At 46.9% G+C, this 15,696-nt stretch overlaps 1 protein-coding gene across 3 annotated transcripts in view; it reads right to left on the minus strand.

Moving 5' to 3' along the window:
• Positions 1 to 15,696, minus strand: part of bcar1 (BCAR1 scaffold protein, Cas family member) — a 116,591-nt gene that overhangs the window by 52,649 nt on the left and 48,246 nt on the right. The window contains exon 1 of one of the 3 annotated variants that reach the window (XM_070435188.1): positions 2,481 to 3,518. The exons of the other annotated variants lie outside the window; for them this stretch is intronic. Within the exon in view, the coding sequence (XP_070291289.1) occupies positions 2,481 to 2,492 (12 nt within the window). The 5' untranslated portion in view covers positions 2,493 to 3,518. Of the gene's footprint in view, positions 1 to 2,480; positions 3,519 to 15,696 lie in introns of those variants that run through there. 3 annotated transcript variants of the gene reach the window in all.

A 15,696-nucleotide genomic window follows, 5' to 3' on the forward strand; every position in this document is an offset into this window, starting at 1 on the left:
AAATTGTCAGAGACTCCAGTCACCCAAGTTATAGACTGTTTTCTCTGCTACTGTACGGCAAGCGGTACCGGAGCGCCAAGTCTAGGACGAAAAGGCTCCTCAACGTTAGACTGCTGAACAATTCAGAAAAATCACCACCGGACAATTTACATTGACCCCCCCCCAGCCCCTCTTGTACACTGCTGCTACTCGCTGTTTGTTTGTTACCTATGCATAGTCACTTCGCCCCCACCTACATGTACAGATTACCTCAACTAGCCTGTACCCCTGCACACTGACTCGGTACCGGTGCCCCGTGTATATAGCATCGTTATTGTTATTCTTATTGTGTTACTTTTTATTATAACTTTTTATTTTAGCCTACTTGGTAAATATTTTCTTCTTCTTGAACAGCATTGTTGGTTAAGGGCTTGTAAGTAAGCATTTCACTGTAAAGTCTACCCTTGTTGTATTCAGCGCATGTGGCAAATAAAGTTTGATTTGATTTGATTTATTCCTCCAGTAAAGCCCAATTATCCACCACGTAAAGCAGGTGCCCTGGGGAACCCACGGTTTGATTACAACAGAAAATATTTGCCCCCAGGCCCAGTTGTTTGCAGCTGAACTGGGAGGAGAGAGAGATCCCGTCAACGCTAGCTAGGGAAGGGACTGGGTGCACTGTGTTTAAGAGATTAGGCCCATGGCAGGACTGCCAGCCACAAATCAAGGTCTGTTTCAAACCCGTAGTTTTCTCTGTAACATTGCTTAGACTTAAAGCTCTTTGAGAAACACCAGGAAATTATAATGTTTGGCAGCCACCTACATGATAACAAATTTAAGACAAGGAATAACTTGAATTTATTTGCATGATAGCACACTGTACTGTATGTATTTGAGACACTAACACATCTTCATATGTTCGGTATGTACTCTACATTAGTGTTTAACCTATATCTGAAACCCTATGACTCACAGATGGTTGTGCACAATTTCACCTGTGTGGACTGACTGACCCTACCTGAATCAACCTTCCTTCCCACTAGTCCTTGCCTGTCACAGCCTGGTGTCTGTTATTACTACGCTCAGTGACTGTGTGACACCTGTAATCCCTCTGAGTGAAATGATGGAACGGACTAGGAGAGGAGTTTCACTGCCAGACCTCCTAGGGGGTGACAGGGGGGAATTCCATGCCAGCACCCAGAGCCCAGGCAGGGGACTGTGAGTCAGTCAGAGGTGAGTCAGGCCTGGGCAACATGGGTGAGGGTTACTCAGCTGAGCTCTTTGTAGGCTTGAGTAAACCTCCGCTCATTTGACCACCACAAACTCCCCCACTCACTCACTAATACTGATTGGTGGGAAACTACTTCATCTATTTATACACTAGCATCACTTCCTGGTCTCATTAATCCCTCATTCTGAAATAGCAAGCAGATAGCTAGCACGTTACAAAGTATTATCTGTATTGTCAGGTTGTCTTTCTCTAAAGGCATGGTTATCAAGGCCAGTCTGGGAATAACATTTGATTTGAAATAAACATCTCTCAGAAAAATGTAGCCTAAACCTTCCATCTATATATCCTCATTACAGTCACCAATCAAATACAGTTCATTTTAGATAGCTACAGGAAGCTACCCTCATCTAAATACATATATGGTGATGTCAGTGGTTTTTGTCCATTGTGTTACAAGCTTTCTAATGTGTGTGTGAATGCCCAGACCAGGGGACAAACAGTYGGACATACCAGCCCTCTCCAGGGGGTCGGCCCCAGTGCTGCTAAAGAGCATAAGCCTCTCAGACAGAAATACAGTATGGTCCTGTCAACCAAATACCAAACCCCTGTGTAATTACAGCACTACAAGCTGACAGAATGCCAACACTTTCAAACAATAGTAGGGAACGGCCGGTACTGCCAAGACTCCAGCAGCAGGACACTCCACTATTTTCTCTCCTCAAAATCTTAATCTTTCAACTTTCTCCTGAGTCAGCTGAGCAGCGGATCTCCATGGCTCTCTCTCCTGTCTGGCTGTTCCAAAGCCCTTTCTTCTAAGTGTCTTAAGCCCTCCAATTCTCCCCTTTCAGAAGAGAGGGGCCTTTCCAAAACATACAGGACAGAACCCTTTCTTCAAGAACTGGTATGAAAAAGACTAGGGAGTTTACTTCTGTTATTTTCTCATTATTCCACATTTCCCATTGTAAGTGTAGCATTYTAACTTCACATTTCTATCTAAAAACACACAACCCAATACACATAATGAGACACGTACACATAGCGCAGCACACAAATTAACTCGTGCTGAGTACCAACAAAAGGTAAGAATACACTTTTTTTTTAAACTAAAGTTCTCACCACTCTTTTCCTATTCGTCCCTCAATGTCCTGCCCTCCCTCTCTTTTTCCACCTCTCTACTCTTTCCCAGCTGGGGCATTTAGCATGTCCTAACCAAAGTGTTCACACAGCAATGAAAACAGCAAACCCACAAACATTGACATTACACACTCACCAGATAGTTCATTTTCAGCCCTATAGTGCGAGTCCGTCCGACAGACTCCGGACCGGAGTAACAGGGCAGAGATTTCGTCCTGGAAATAACCCCTGTGTCCTGGAAACAACCCCCTGTGTCCTGGAAACAACCCCTGTGTCCTGGAAACAACCCCTGTGTCCTGGAAACAACCCCTGTGTCCTGGAAACAACCCCTGTGTCCTAGAAAAACCCCTGTGTCCTGGAAACAACCCCTGTGTCCTGGAAACAACCCCTGTGTCCTAGAAACAACCGCTGTGTCCTAGAAACAACCCCTGTGTCCTGGAAACAAACCGTGTCCTGGAAACAACCCCTGTGTCCTGGAAACAACCCCTGTGTCCTAGAAACAACCCCTGTGTCCTAGAAACAACCCCTGTGTCTAGCCACCAGTTAAAGTTCCCTGTTGTCTCGCTCCCAGGCAGAAAGACTTAGTCAGATTCTAACACATTCTCCGGCACTGTGATCTCAGAGGGCAAGAATGAGACTGTCCTTTGCTCTTTCTCCGACTTCCTCTATCCCTCTCTCTGGCCAGTGGAGGGAGGGAAGAATGCTCAGTAACCTGACACCCACCAGTCCCTGCACATCCCGACATTCCCACTCCCGGTCTGTGATTGGTCGAAGGACCTKTTTTTATGTTAATGACTCTTGCCTTCTCTTCTCCCCCTGGCTGTGTGGAATGTTTAGTGCGTGTGTTCAGACCTTGGAGTGACACAGACACTCCATTTTTCTAACTGTTCAAGCAGCCGCAGAACACACATACCTCCCCCGGCCACCTTGGCTCACTCTTTTCTATCTCATCAATTCATCTCTATTTTTATTTTCTACTCACTTGGCATTTCCCTCCTCCCAAAAACGATTCTTATTTCTTATTCATCTCATCGGTCTTGCARTGTTGCTCAGATACATGAGCACATTATACACTCTGGTCTTAAACATTAATCACTCCAGCAATGTATGTCTAAACACATCTGAGGGCAGCGTGTATATTGTGCAGCACACACGTTCAAATCCATTCCCAGTACGCTAGTTCTAATTGTCCCCTCAGGTTACATTTCATTTGCTGGGAATAAGAAGAAACTAAAATCAACTGGGTGGAACTAATATGTCAGTGTCGCCCACGCAGACCCTAACTCAACAAACACACCGCAAGGCTTGTCCTTTGAGAAATCAATTTGGTAAATCAGAGTGTAACACAATAACTGTATAACGGTATAGCATAACTAGTTTCACAATGCAAATCTCACAATACTGTTAAAATGCTATTAAAGTACTGAGACTAATCTGGAGGTTGTTGAAGAAAGCGTTAAGGCCGTATCTAAGGTAGAGTTCACGGCTCAGGTCAAACAAACAATGAGGGATGACATCCAACACTTAGTCAATCATCTAACTCAGATTGAGCAGGTCAGGAGGTCATGAGGTCAAATGCAGACCCTACTCCTTAATCAATATTCCAGAACTAAATCAACACAAATGGCTTCCAATGGAACCATTCAGTCTCCAGACAGATATGTCAAACTCTCAAACATGACTCACCTTCATGTGGCATACACTGATTCAAATGTGGAGAGTGTGGGTATGTTATGAGTAAGAAAGGTACGAGGAAGAGAGTATTGGTATGAGTGAGGTATGTGAAGGTGAGAGTGTGTTTTCAGAAAGGTGGGAGCTGTGTGGTGTGAAGGGGGGAGGTGCCACATTATCCAGGTCATAATAGGCCTTACACCATGAGGGCTGTGTGTAGACCACAACATAGCCTACATAGACAGTCAAAGTGGTGTAATGCAGAGAGGGCAACAACATATCCTACAATCATAGACCACGGAGAAGAAAAACACCACAGAAAGCACCAGAAATGTCCTTATTGGGCCAATGCTGCAGAAGCAGGCTGGCTGGCAGGACTGTGGGAGACAGAGGTGAGGTGACAGTCTAGCAGGGCTATTCTCACACTGAGCTGACATCATCCCGTGGGCCACTGCTCACTGAGGTAGCAGGCACGACTGTCAAGCCTCAGAACACAAACCGAGACGAGGGAGCAAAACAGCATTAGGGGGCTTGAAGAGTAGGCTGGTGTCTCATCAAAAACATTCCACCGATTGAATGTGATTGGAGAAATGTTCATTCTAATCTTGATATAAAGCCTGCCTTTCAAAAGCCAGAGGTCCTGAGGTGTCCATGGTGATTGAGCAGTTTCACTGAAGTAGACTCACTTCTGGCGCTCAGTACACACATATGCTAGCACACACACACACGTCTGCAGTTCACAGTTTTACATGGTCTCATGGGATCTGTGCAACAGTCCCAGTTTCTCTCATCAGAGCCTGGGTGAGATCACAGCTGTCAATTAAACAGAGAGCTAGACCAGATTAGACCATCACATCAGAGTCAGACACCATTTCAATTTGCCCCTCCTCCCTTCGTCCCCTCTCACTACTCAGCTAATGAGCCCCCCCACCCGGGCCCACTAATCAATCCCGTGGCCCAGGGTAACAGGCTTAGCTACCTGTCAACATACTGCACGACGATACGACAGGCATTCAATGAATCTACACAGAGAGACCTGTCCAGAGACTACTGCTGTGATGGCTGAATATCACAGACAAGAAGATACAACAGTCAACTACCAGGAATAATCACAGGCGTAGACAGCTGCATCCTCAGCACATAATTCAGACACATTCATGTCACTGTTCTGTGGTGAGTTCTATCGTGTGCCCTAAGACTTTCAGTCCAAGTGGGTCTGCGTGGCTTGCATGTGGGGTCTGTGGGTTCTGTCGGTGCTGTGCAGCAGAACACTGGTCCATTGTGCTGGTGTTGTCCGGACCAGGGCTGTCCAGCTGCCCATGCATTCCTCACACCTACACACTGAGCGCCTCTCCAGGCCCAGCCTCACCCGCCACAGCCCTAGAGCCCCCTGCTCCGGTCAGCACGTAACCTATGTCACACAGACATTTTACACATGCCTGAAAACAATGTCTTCCCTTTGTTCTGTCTGAGGAGGGCCAGACTTATTATTGAGGAGGACAAGAGATGTAGGTCACCAAATGTGAATATGGAAATCCTGTTTCCTAGTGAATTGAGATTGTTTCTGTTTCTCTGATGGGAGCCCAGAGGTCCTTCCACTGGGGCTGTCACTGGGTGGGAGCCCAGAGGTCCTTCCACTGGGGCTGTCACTGGGTGGGAGCCCAGAGGTCCTTCCACTGGGGCTGTCACTGGGCAGGAACACGGTCTCTCCAACTCTCCCTCCACTATCTCGCCAAAACCAACTCACAATGGTGAATCACGCTGATCACTAATTACTTAATTAACCCCTTGCAAATTACTTCTTCAATCATGCGTGTGATGTTTAGCATTTAATGAGCCCATTCTACAGTGAGATTTGGTGAATTTCAGTCTAAGCCCGTGACAATATGGGGTTTAGTATTCCATGATTTAAATAGATATTTAATCATTATTATGGTTTGACTAAACCTCAAGCTGTCATTTGGACTGATTAACAACACCACAGCTGTAAGCCTCTGGCTGGCGAGCCGTTATAATTGAAAGTCACTTATTTCGATTCCAATCAATTGTATCATCCACACACTCGTATCCAAACTATGCATAATAACAAAGGTTGTCCTGTGGGGAATGGGCCCATGCCGCACAACTGTGACATCATTCACAGCGGCTGAGAGTGAAACAATGCACATGGTTGTGTACGACATCCGCCCCCCCGGTCAAAATGAATATTCACGCATCTTTGAAGGGGAAAAATTAAAGACTGATTCTTTTGTTGTGACTTTGTCAGTCCTGCTGTGCAGTCAATCACATACAGGCTTTTCAAAGTCTTATGAAGGAAGAGCGGGTAATCGTCCAACTACACAGTAATACACTCATCCACAACAAAACACAACCAAGCTTGTACGCACACGTTGGATGGACAGTGACCCACACGGCAGGCACGAAGACAAACACACAACCATCACACACACACCACAACACCACACACACACACACACACACACACACACACACACAACACACACACCACACACACACACACACACACCACCACACACACACCACAACACCACCCACCACCACACGAGGACAAAGTTGTGTCCTCTTACAGGATCTCATCAAAGATTTCTGACAGTGTGATCTGACATTTGGATCATTGTTCCAGACCGCCAGTTTGCCCCAGTCCCCTGAGGGAGGGTTTACCCCCCCCCCCCCCACCACACCACCATTCGTCTTATGGAGGATAACAGAAAGAAAATAAAAACATAACCCTACAATGATCAGGAGAACAATAATCAATGTAAGTGTTTACAAATCCCTCCCCCGAGTAATAGGATTGATCTGCACAGCTTCAACATTCATTTCCATAGATAATTGCATTTGTTTATTCTCTGATTTTATATTTCATTTTTATTTGTTTTCTTATCAGCAAAGCTTGTTAATACTCTGAGATGATTAAAAAACTACAAAGTGAGTATTTTTTTAATCAAAGCTTGCTCACAATGCTGCCTGTTCTCGTATAAGCACTCTTGCAGCACAGGGCAAATTTCCCTCTCTTTCGCTGCAATAAAAAAAGATTAGCATTATGTGGCGGAAGAAAACGTGCATTATCTCTGTGTTGGCCAGAATGGGGCTGTATTGCTATTTCCAGGCTAACGAGGAACCTGTGTTTAGGCGAGAATGTTCTTACCTCACTGAAACACACGCTTTGACAGATGTTCCGATGCAAAGCGACCTCCTATAGCCCCAAACGGGCCCCCCTAAATATAAACACAATCCTTCCACAGCCATCTAATTATATCTCCTGATTTTGCTTTTTCATTTAATCTCTATTATGGTTGGGTGTCGTTGCGACTGCCGTTGGTTTGGCCCACAGCTCCTCCACTACGAGTAATCCACTAGTGAAATCTGCATCAGACTCTGGGCTCCTTGCATAAACACACACACTGACAAATGACATCGCTACTCACTATGATGTCGCCAAGACGACCAGCGGTGCCAGCCAGAATGCTGTTCTCTAATTCCATCATCACAACACCCACAACTCTGTCACACACACATACGGTATTACACACACACACACACACACACACACACACACACACACACACACACACACACACACACACACACACCACACACACACACACACACACACACAGCACTCTCTTCTCTCTCTCTCTCTCTCCTCTCTCTCTCTCTCTCTCTCTCTCTCTCTCTCTCCAAGGACATACAGAAACACATATTTACTTACATAGACATAAAACACACACACGGAAAAACCCAAACACAGTGTTCCTTCCCCCCTGGTTGGAATGTAGGAATGTGACTCTAACATTAACCCCATAACGTTGGGGTTTCCAACCATCATTTCCAGGAAGGGGACAACCTTTTCCTATGAACACAATGGCAGGACTGAGTCACAACAAAACAATGCAGCTAGGTTGTCACTAAATAGGCATTACACAATTACAATATACTTGAAATAAATCTGTCATATTGATGTTCATCACTATGAGCAAATTTTTCAATGTTCCTAATCTATAGTATAGTTTGAACAATACAACTAAACCATTCTTTGGAGCAGATGCCTTCATGGACATTACTGATAACATAGAAGGATGTGAAGGATTTCAGCAATGCTCCTCCACATAATTGTAATAATCCCTCCATTCATAGGCAGAGCTGTTTCTCTGTAGATGCCTTTCACCTGCTCCATCTGAATGATGTGTGTTTGTATTCCGGGCTCTGCTCTGTGGTCTTGTCTGAGGTGTTGGGTGTGAACTGGATCCAGGCTGTAGCCCTGTATACAGGGAATCACAGGCAGCCCCAGAGAGGAGTTGAGGTGGGAGCACCGGAGTCAGCCATGACAGGCCATCAGTAGCTGCCATCTAATGTAATCTCATTACAATTCTCACTAAAGTGTGACTACAGCCTAATTTAATCTGATTAGTCAGCTCAGCCATTTGTAACTGTCAACTAGGCTACTATAATATTACCGCCATACAGCCTCCCTTGTGGGTGGGAATCATGGACCAGGCAAGCCTCGAGAGAAATATGGAATATAAATACACTTGTTCAAACGTTAAAGTATTCATTTCAACACAGGTACAACACCTAACCCGTGTCCAAGTGCCACACAAATGTTCCTAGCCTTGGTGAAACCATGACAACAGTTGACAGCTAATGAGGAATACATGAACAGTGTGGGTCAGGGTTCAGAGAGCTATAATGAGTTCTGTAGCTATGCACCGCACTCCAATCAGCTTTCTTGCTCCCGCATAATTCAAAAGAACCATTATAAAAAAATGTATCAGCCAGAAAACTATTCATTGAGGAGAATAACATACAGGTCAGCTGTTAACTAACTAGTCAACACATAGCAGGGTTGAGCAAAGCCATTGATAGAGAGATATATAAGTACTATAATGTATATGGCTCTGGGGCTAAAAGAGCACTACTGCCCCCTAGGAGATGACAGAACTCAAGGTACCATGGAATCAGTTGCCATCATAACATTTGCATTTGTTTATACTGCAAATATGAGACCAGCATACCATAATCATGTCCCAATGTCCTTGCAGAATGACCACAGAGATCTACACTGAGTGTACAAAACATTAAGAACACCTGCTCTTTTCATGACATAGACTGACCAGGTGAATCCTGGTGAAAGCTGGGATCACTTATTGATGTCACTTGTTAAATCCACTTCAATTAGTGTAGATGAAGGGGAGGAGACAGGTTAAAGAAGGATTTTTAAGCCTCGAAACATTGTGTATGTGGGCCATTCAGATGGTGAACGGGCAAGACAAAAGATTTAAGTGCCTTTGGTAGTAGGTGCCGGGCGCACCGGTATGTCAAGAACTGCAACACTGCTGGGATTTTCACACTCAACAGTTTCCTGTGTGTATCAAGAATGGTCCACCACCCAAAGGACATCCAGCCAATTGAAGTCAAGATGGGCCAGAATCCCTGTGGAACGCTTTCGACACCTTGTAGAGTCCATGCCCTGGACTCTTACTTCCGGGTTGGAGCGAGCGGTCGCATTTCACACTTCGCGCAGCTGGTAGTATTACTTTTCATTACATTTCATTATAGTACAACGGTTTGATTTGTCTGATCTTAGCAATTATTTTTAGCTAGCTACATAGCCGTCTTTGTATCAAAGATAATTGTGTAGTTTATCGTAGTTTATCGTAGTTATCGTAATTCGTCGTCCTAACGTAGTCAACACTGCTATCTGGCCAGCAGCTAGCCAGCTAGCCAACGTCCACCGTCTACCGAATAGCAGCACTGTAGAAACTATTTACATTCAACGGAACGACTTGATTAGCGTAGTGTTACGAGCTGTTCCATATCTACGTGTTGTCTTTGCTGTCTTCGAATTTACCGAGGTTAGCTAGCCAGCTATTTGTCGTCCCTCTTAACGTAGGAAACACTGCTAGCTAGCCAGCAGCTAGCCAGCAGCTAGCCAACGTCTACCGAATAGCAGCACGTAGAAACTATTACATTCAACGACAAGACTTGATTAGCGTAGTGTTAGCTAGCTACATAGTTGTCTTTGCTTTCGTTCGGACACTTGTGTACGTTTAGAGTGTTATTTAGTTTAGATAATTATCGATTTACAAGTTAGCTAGCCAGCTATTTGTCGTCCCTGTTAACGTAGGAAACACTGCTAGCTAGCGCCCAGCTAGCAACGGCTACCGTCTACCGAATAGCAGCACTGTGAGACTAATCACATTTACATACATTGCAACGGAACGACTTGGTTAGTGTAGTGTTAGCTAGCTACATAGTTGTCTTTGCTGTCAAGATAATTGTGTAGTTTGAGTAATGTTCCAGTTACCTAGCCATTACCGAGGTACTAGCCAGCTACACTCCTTCAAACTAGTCAACAACGCAGCCACTGCTAGCTAGCCTTACTTCGATGCAGCACTGTATATTTTAGTCAATAAGATTTCTTGCAACGTAAGTTTAGACTTTCTAACATTCGACGACGTGTTAGTCCACTTGTCATTCCAATCTCCTTTGCATTATGCGTAGCCTCTTCTGTAGCCTGTCATACTACTTGTGTCTGTCCTATCCCCTCTTCTCTCCTCTCTGCACAGACCACACAAACGCTTCACACCGCGTGGCCGTGCCTGTGGTCCCAGGCGGCACGACCCACGTGGAGCTCCAGTCTCCGCAGCTCTGGAACTGCGATCTGCGGCCCACACAAGGCAGAGTCATCTCAGGCCTATGCTTCCCTCCCAGTCCCTCGACTTCTTGCACTGAGGAAACATGGATTCCACTGATAAACTGCTACTCCTACTGGCTCTCTCCTCGTCTCCACGTGTTCTCGCACACCCCGAGAGCTTCTGGTCAGCGGGTGTGTGGCACTGGGATCCTCATCTCCCCAAGTGGACATTCTCTCTTTTCCCCTGACCCATCTGTCTATCGCCTCCTTTGAATTCCATGCTTCTCACAGTTACCAGCCCTTTCAAGCTTTAACATCCTTATCATTTATCGCCCCCAGGTTCCTTGAGAGTTCATGCAATGCAGCATGCGCACTTGATAAGCTCCTTTCCTGAGATGGGCTCACCTCTCACAGTTCTGGTGATTAACCTCCCCACGTCTACCTTTGACTCACTCCTCTCCTGCCTCTTCTTTCCACTCCTCTCCTCTTTTGACTCACCCCTCTCACCTTCCGCCCCTACTCACAAGGCAGGCAATACGCTTGACCTCATCTTTATAGATGCTGTTCTTCCCACTAATCTCATTGCAACTCCCCTCCAAGTCTCTGACCACTACCTTGTATCCTTTTCCCTCTCGCTCTCATCTAACACTTCCCACACTGCCCTACTCGGATGGTATCGCGCCGTCCCAACCTTCTCTCTCTCTCCCCCGCTACTCTCTCCCTTCCATCCTATCATCTTTCCCTCTGCCAAACCTTCTCCAACCTATCTCCTGATTCTGCCTCCTCACCCTCCTCTCCTCCCTTTCTGCATCCTTTGACTCTCTATGTCCCCTATCCTCCAGGCCGGCTCGGTCCTCCCCTCCTGCTCCTGGCTCGACGACTCATTGCGAGCTCACAGAACAGGCTCGGGCAGCGAGCGAAATGGAGGAAAACTCGCCTCCTGGGACCTGGCATCCTTTCACTCCTCTCTCTACATTCTCTCTTCTGTCTCTGCTGCTAAAGCCACTTTCTACCACTCTAAATTCAAGCATCTGCCTCTAACCCTAGGAAGCTCTTTGCACTTCTCCTCCCTCCTGAATCCTCCCCCCCCCCTCCCTCTCTGCGGATGACTTCGTCAACCATTTTGAAAAGAAGGTCGACGACATCGATCATCGTTTGCTAAGTCAAACGACACGCTGGGTTCTGCTCACACTGCCCTACCCTGTGCTTTGACCTCTTTCTCCCCCTTCTCCAGATAAATCTCGCGTCTTGTGACGGCCGGCCGCCACACAACCTGCGCCGCTTGACCCTATCCCTCCTCTCTTCTCCAGACCATTTCCGGAGACCTTCTCCCTACCTCACTCGCTCATCAAACTCATCCTTGACCGCTGGCTACTCCCTTCCGCCTTCAAGAGAGCGAGAGTTGCACCCTTCTGAAAAAACCTACACCTCGATCCCCTCTGATGTCAACAACTACAGACCAGGATCCCCTTCTTTCTTTCTTCTCCAAAACTCTTGAACGTGCCGTCCTTGGCCAGCTCTCCTGCTATCTCTCTCAGAATGACCTTCTTGATCCAAATCAGTCAGGTTTCAAGACTAGTCATTCAACTGAGACTGCTCTTCTCTGTGTCACGGAAGGCGCTCCGCACTGCTAAGCTAACTCTCTCTCCTTCTCTCTCATCCTTCTAGACTATCGGCTGCATTTGATACTGTAACCATCAGATCCTCTCGCTCCACCCTCTCCGAGTTGGGCATCTCGGCGCGGCCCACGCTTGGATTGCGTCTACCTGACAGGTCGCTTCCTACCATGGCGTTGGCGAGAATCTGTCTTCCGCACCACGTGCTCTACACCACTGGTGTCCCCCAGGGCTCTGTTCTAGGCCCTCTCCTATTCTCGCTAACACCAAGTCACTTGGCTCTGTCATATCCTCACATGGTCTCCCTATCATTGCTATCGCAGCGACACACAATTAATCTTCTCCTTTCCCTTCTGATAACCAGGTGGCGAATCGCATCTGCATGTCTGGCAGACATATCAGTGTGGATGACGGATCACCACCTCAAGCTGAAAACTCTGCAGACGGAGTGCTCTTCCTCCCGGGGAAGGACTGCCCGTTCCATTGATCTTGCCATCACGGTTGACAACTCCATGTGTCCTCCTCCAGAGCGCTAAGAACCTTGGCGTGATCCTGGCAACACCCTGTCGTTCTCAACCAACATTAGGCGGTGACCCGTTCCTGTAGGTTCATGCTCTACAACATTCGCAGAGTACGACCCTGCCTCACACAGGAAGCGGCGCAAGTCCTAATCCAGGCACTTGTCATCTCCCGTCGGATTACTGCAACTCGCTGTGTGCTGGGCTCCCTGCCTGTGCGAGATTAACCCCTACAACCATCCAGAACGCCGCAGCCCGTCTGGTGTTTCAACCTTCCCAAGTTCTCTCACGTCACCCGCTCCTCCGCTCTCCAACGTGCTTCCAGTTGAAGCTCGCATCCGCTACAAGCCATGGTGCTTGCCTACGAGCTGTGAGGGGAACGGCACCTCCGTACCTTCAGGCTCTGATCAGGCCCTACACCCAAACAAGGCACTGCGTTCATCCACCTCTGGCCTGCTCGCCTCCCTACCTCTGAGGAAGTACAGCTCCCGCTCAGCCCAGTCAAAACTGTTCGCTGCCTGGACCCCAATGTGGAACAACTCCCCCACGACGCAGGTCAGCGAATCAACTCACACCTTCCGAACACCTGAAACCCCACCTCTTTAGAATACCTAGATAGATAAAGTAATCTTCTACCCACCCCCCCCCCCCCTTAGGAGTTAGATGCACTATTGTAAAGTGGTTGTTCCACTGGACATCATAAGGTGAATGCACCAACTTGTAAGTCGCTCTGGATAAGAGCGTCTGCTAAATGACTTAAATGTAAATGTAATGAACTGGGGCTGTTCTGAGGGCAAAAGGGGGGGTGCAACTCAATATTAGGAAAGTGTTCCTAATGTTTGGTATACTCAGTGTATGTAATTGGAGAGCCTTCGACCAAATAAGTACATGGTGACAACCAGTCTTATATATTCCAAGCCACTATTGGCCTCAGACATGTTAGTGATCTGGTGAAGTGAGAGAAGGGACTTGTGTTCTCCATGTCACTGTCTAGTCGGTGTTTATTCTATAGGGGCAAAGAGCTGTAAGGTCAGGCGTGTTCACCTCACAGCTATCCTCCAGTGGGACAACCATTACCCCTGTGAGGCCCACAGCCTCTGGGGTCGCTGGCTCCACTACAGCCCAGTGAAACATGACACCCTTTCATCACGCCCTGGAATGTGTGTGATTGAGAAACAAGAGGTGGAGGGATTTAGGGTCCCGTCCTATGCACCACTGTTTTAACAAATTATCTGACCACCTACCCCACTGAACATCCCTCCTTGTCTATGACATCACCACACGGTTGAGGTCAGGGGTCAATCAGTCAGATCTGGCGTTGTGATTGGTGCGTTCCACTAAGCTGTGTGACAGAGGAGGAGGCGGTGTGTGTCAGAGCTGCATGGGGAATAATGGTGTCTAACGAGCAGATCAGTATCAGTACAGCTCTCTGATGCCTGTGGTGTCGCTAACACTACCGGGACAATTAAACACCAGCTCCCTGCTCCACACACTCACTCACAGACTCACACACTCAGCCTGCCTTCCTGGGATTAAGTGAATAGGAGCATTTGCCAGTCAAACTGAAAGACAGGATGTGCTTGGAGAGCATGGAGGCGAGAGGGACCTAAGACCTCCTAATGATGAATTGTAAGGAACCAGTTACACTATTCACACTGCTGGTMAACACATGCAGTAGGCATACTGTAATGGCCACACTGCCAACGGCACCACTTCACTGGAACCAACTATTTTTCCATGCCTTGATGTCACCCTCTAAAGACACCATGCACATCCATCTTATTGTCTCTCACCCTGGAATAGGAATGCCATCATACATAGCGGCGGCAGGTAGCCGAGCGCTGGGCCAGTTACCGAAAGGTCAGTGGTTCGAATCTCCGACCTGACAAGGTAAAACTCGGTTGATGTGCCCTTGAGCAAGGCACTTAATCCTAATTGCCTCTGTAAATCGCTCTGGATAAGAGTGTTTACTAAATTAATCTAATGTAAATGTAGTACATAAGAAATGGCAAATAGGACTGCTAGGTTGTGTTCCACTTCCAAGAGGAAAAACATAGGGGGGCACTGGAATTCCTTGGACAATTTGCAGGCTTTGCTTTAGTCAGCAGCAGGTGGTTCAACAGTCAATCCCTGTATCTCAGGTTCAACAGTCAATCCCTGTATCTCAGAGCCAAGGCAGCAGCAGGTGGTTCAACAGTCAATCCCTGAATACTGGATGGCGTTGAACCCCGATTGATGAACAGAGGGAAGCTCCAGAGGAGCTAGGGCACGGAAATTAGGCAAGACCATCAACATTCCAGAGGGAGGCAACATATCCCAGGAGCGGCCCCAGCTTACTGCAAGGGGAAAGACCGATTCGGATCGGAGAGGAATTGGTCATAATCAAGGAACAAAATGATTTTTGGTCACATACATATGGTTAGCAAGATGTTATTGCAAGTGTAGCAAAATTATTGTGGCTTCTAGTGGCATCGCGACATCGTAGCAACGGGAACAATGAGGTCTAATTACAATGTAATCTTTAAACCTACAAGTTTTCATGGCCACACATCTTAGAAGGTATGTTGGAGGTTCTTAGGGGGCAACCACTTTTCGGGTTTACTCCATCTGCCTGATATCACAGAACACCTAACAATTATCCCAATACCCGGAATGAGTGTGAGTGATATTCGTTGCAGCAGCAACCATTATCCATTCCATACTTTGAAGGGTGTGCATTTCTCTGTGTTCATGAGTCAACAACCAACGTATTATCTCTTGGTGGTGGAAGTTACAACAACACAATAATTATCTCTGTGTGGTGGAGTCAACAACCAACGTATTATCTCTTTGGTGTCATGGAGTCACAACCAACGTATTATCTCTGTGTGTGGAGTCACAACAACGCAT

This window comes from Salvelinus sp. IW2-2015, linkage group LG26 (assembly GCF_002910315.2).
Source record: "Salvelinus sp. IW2-2015 linkage group LG26, ASM291031v2, whole genome shotgun sequence".
NCBI classification, from domain to species: Eukaryota; Metazoa; Chordata; class Actinopteri; order Salmoniformes; family Salmonidae; genus Salvelinus; species Salvelinus sp. IW2-2015.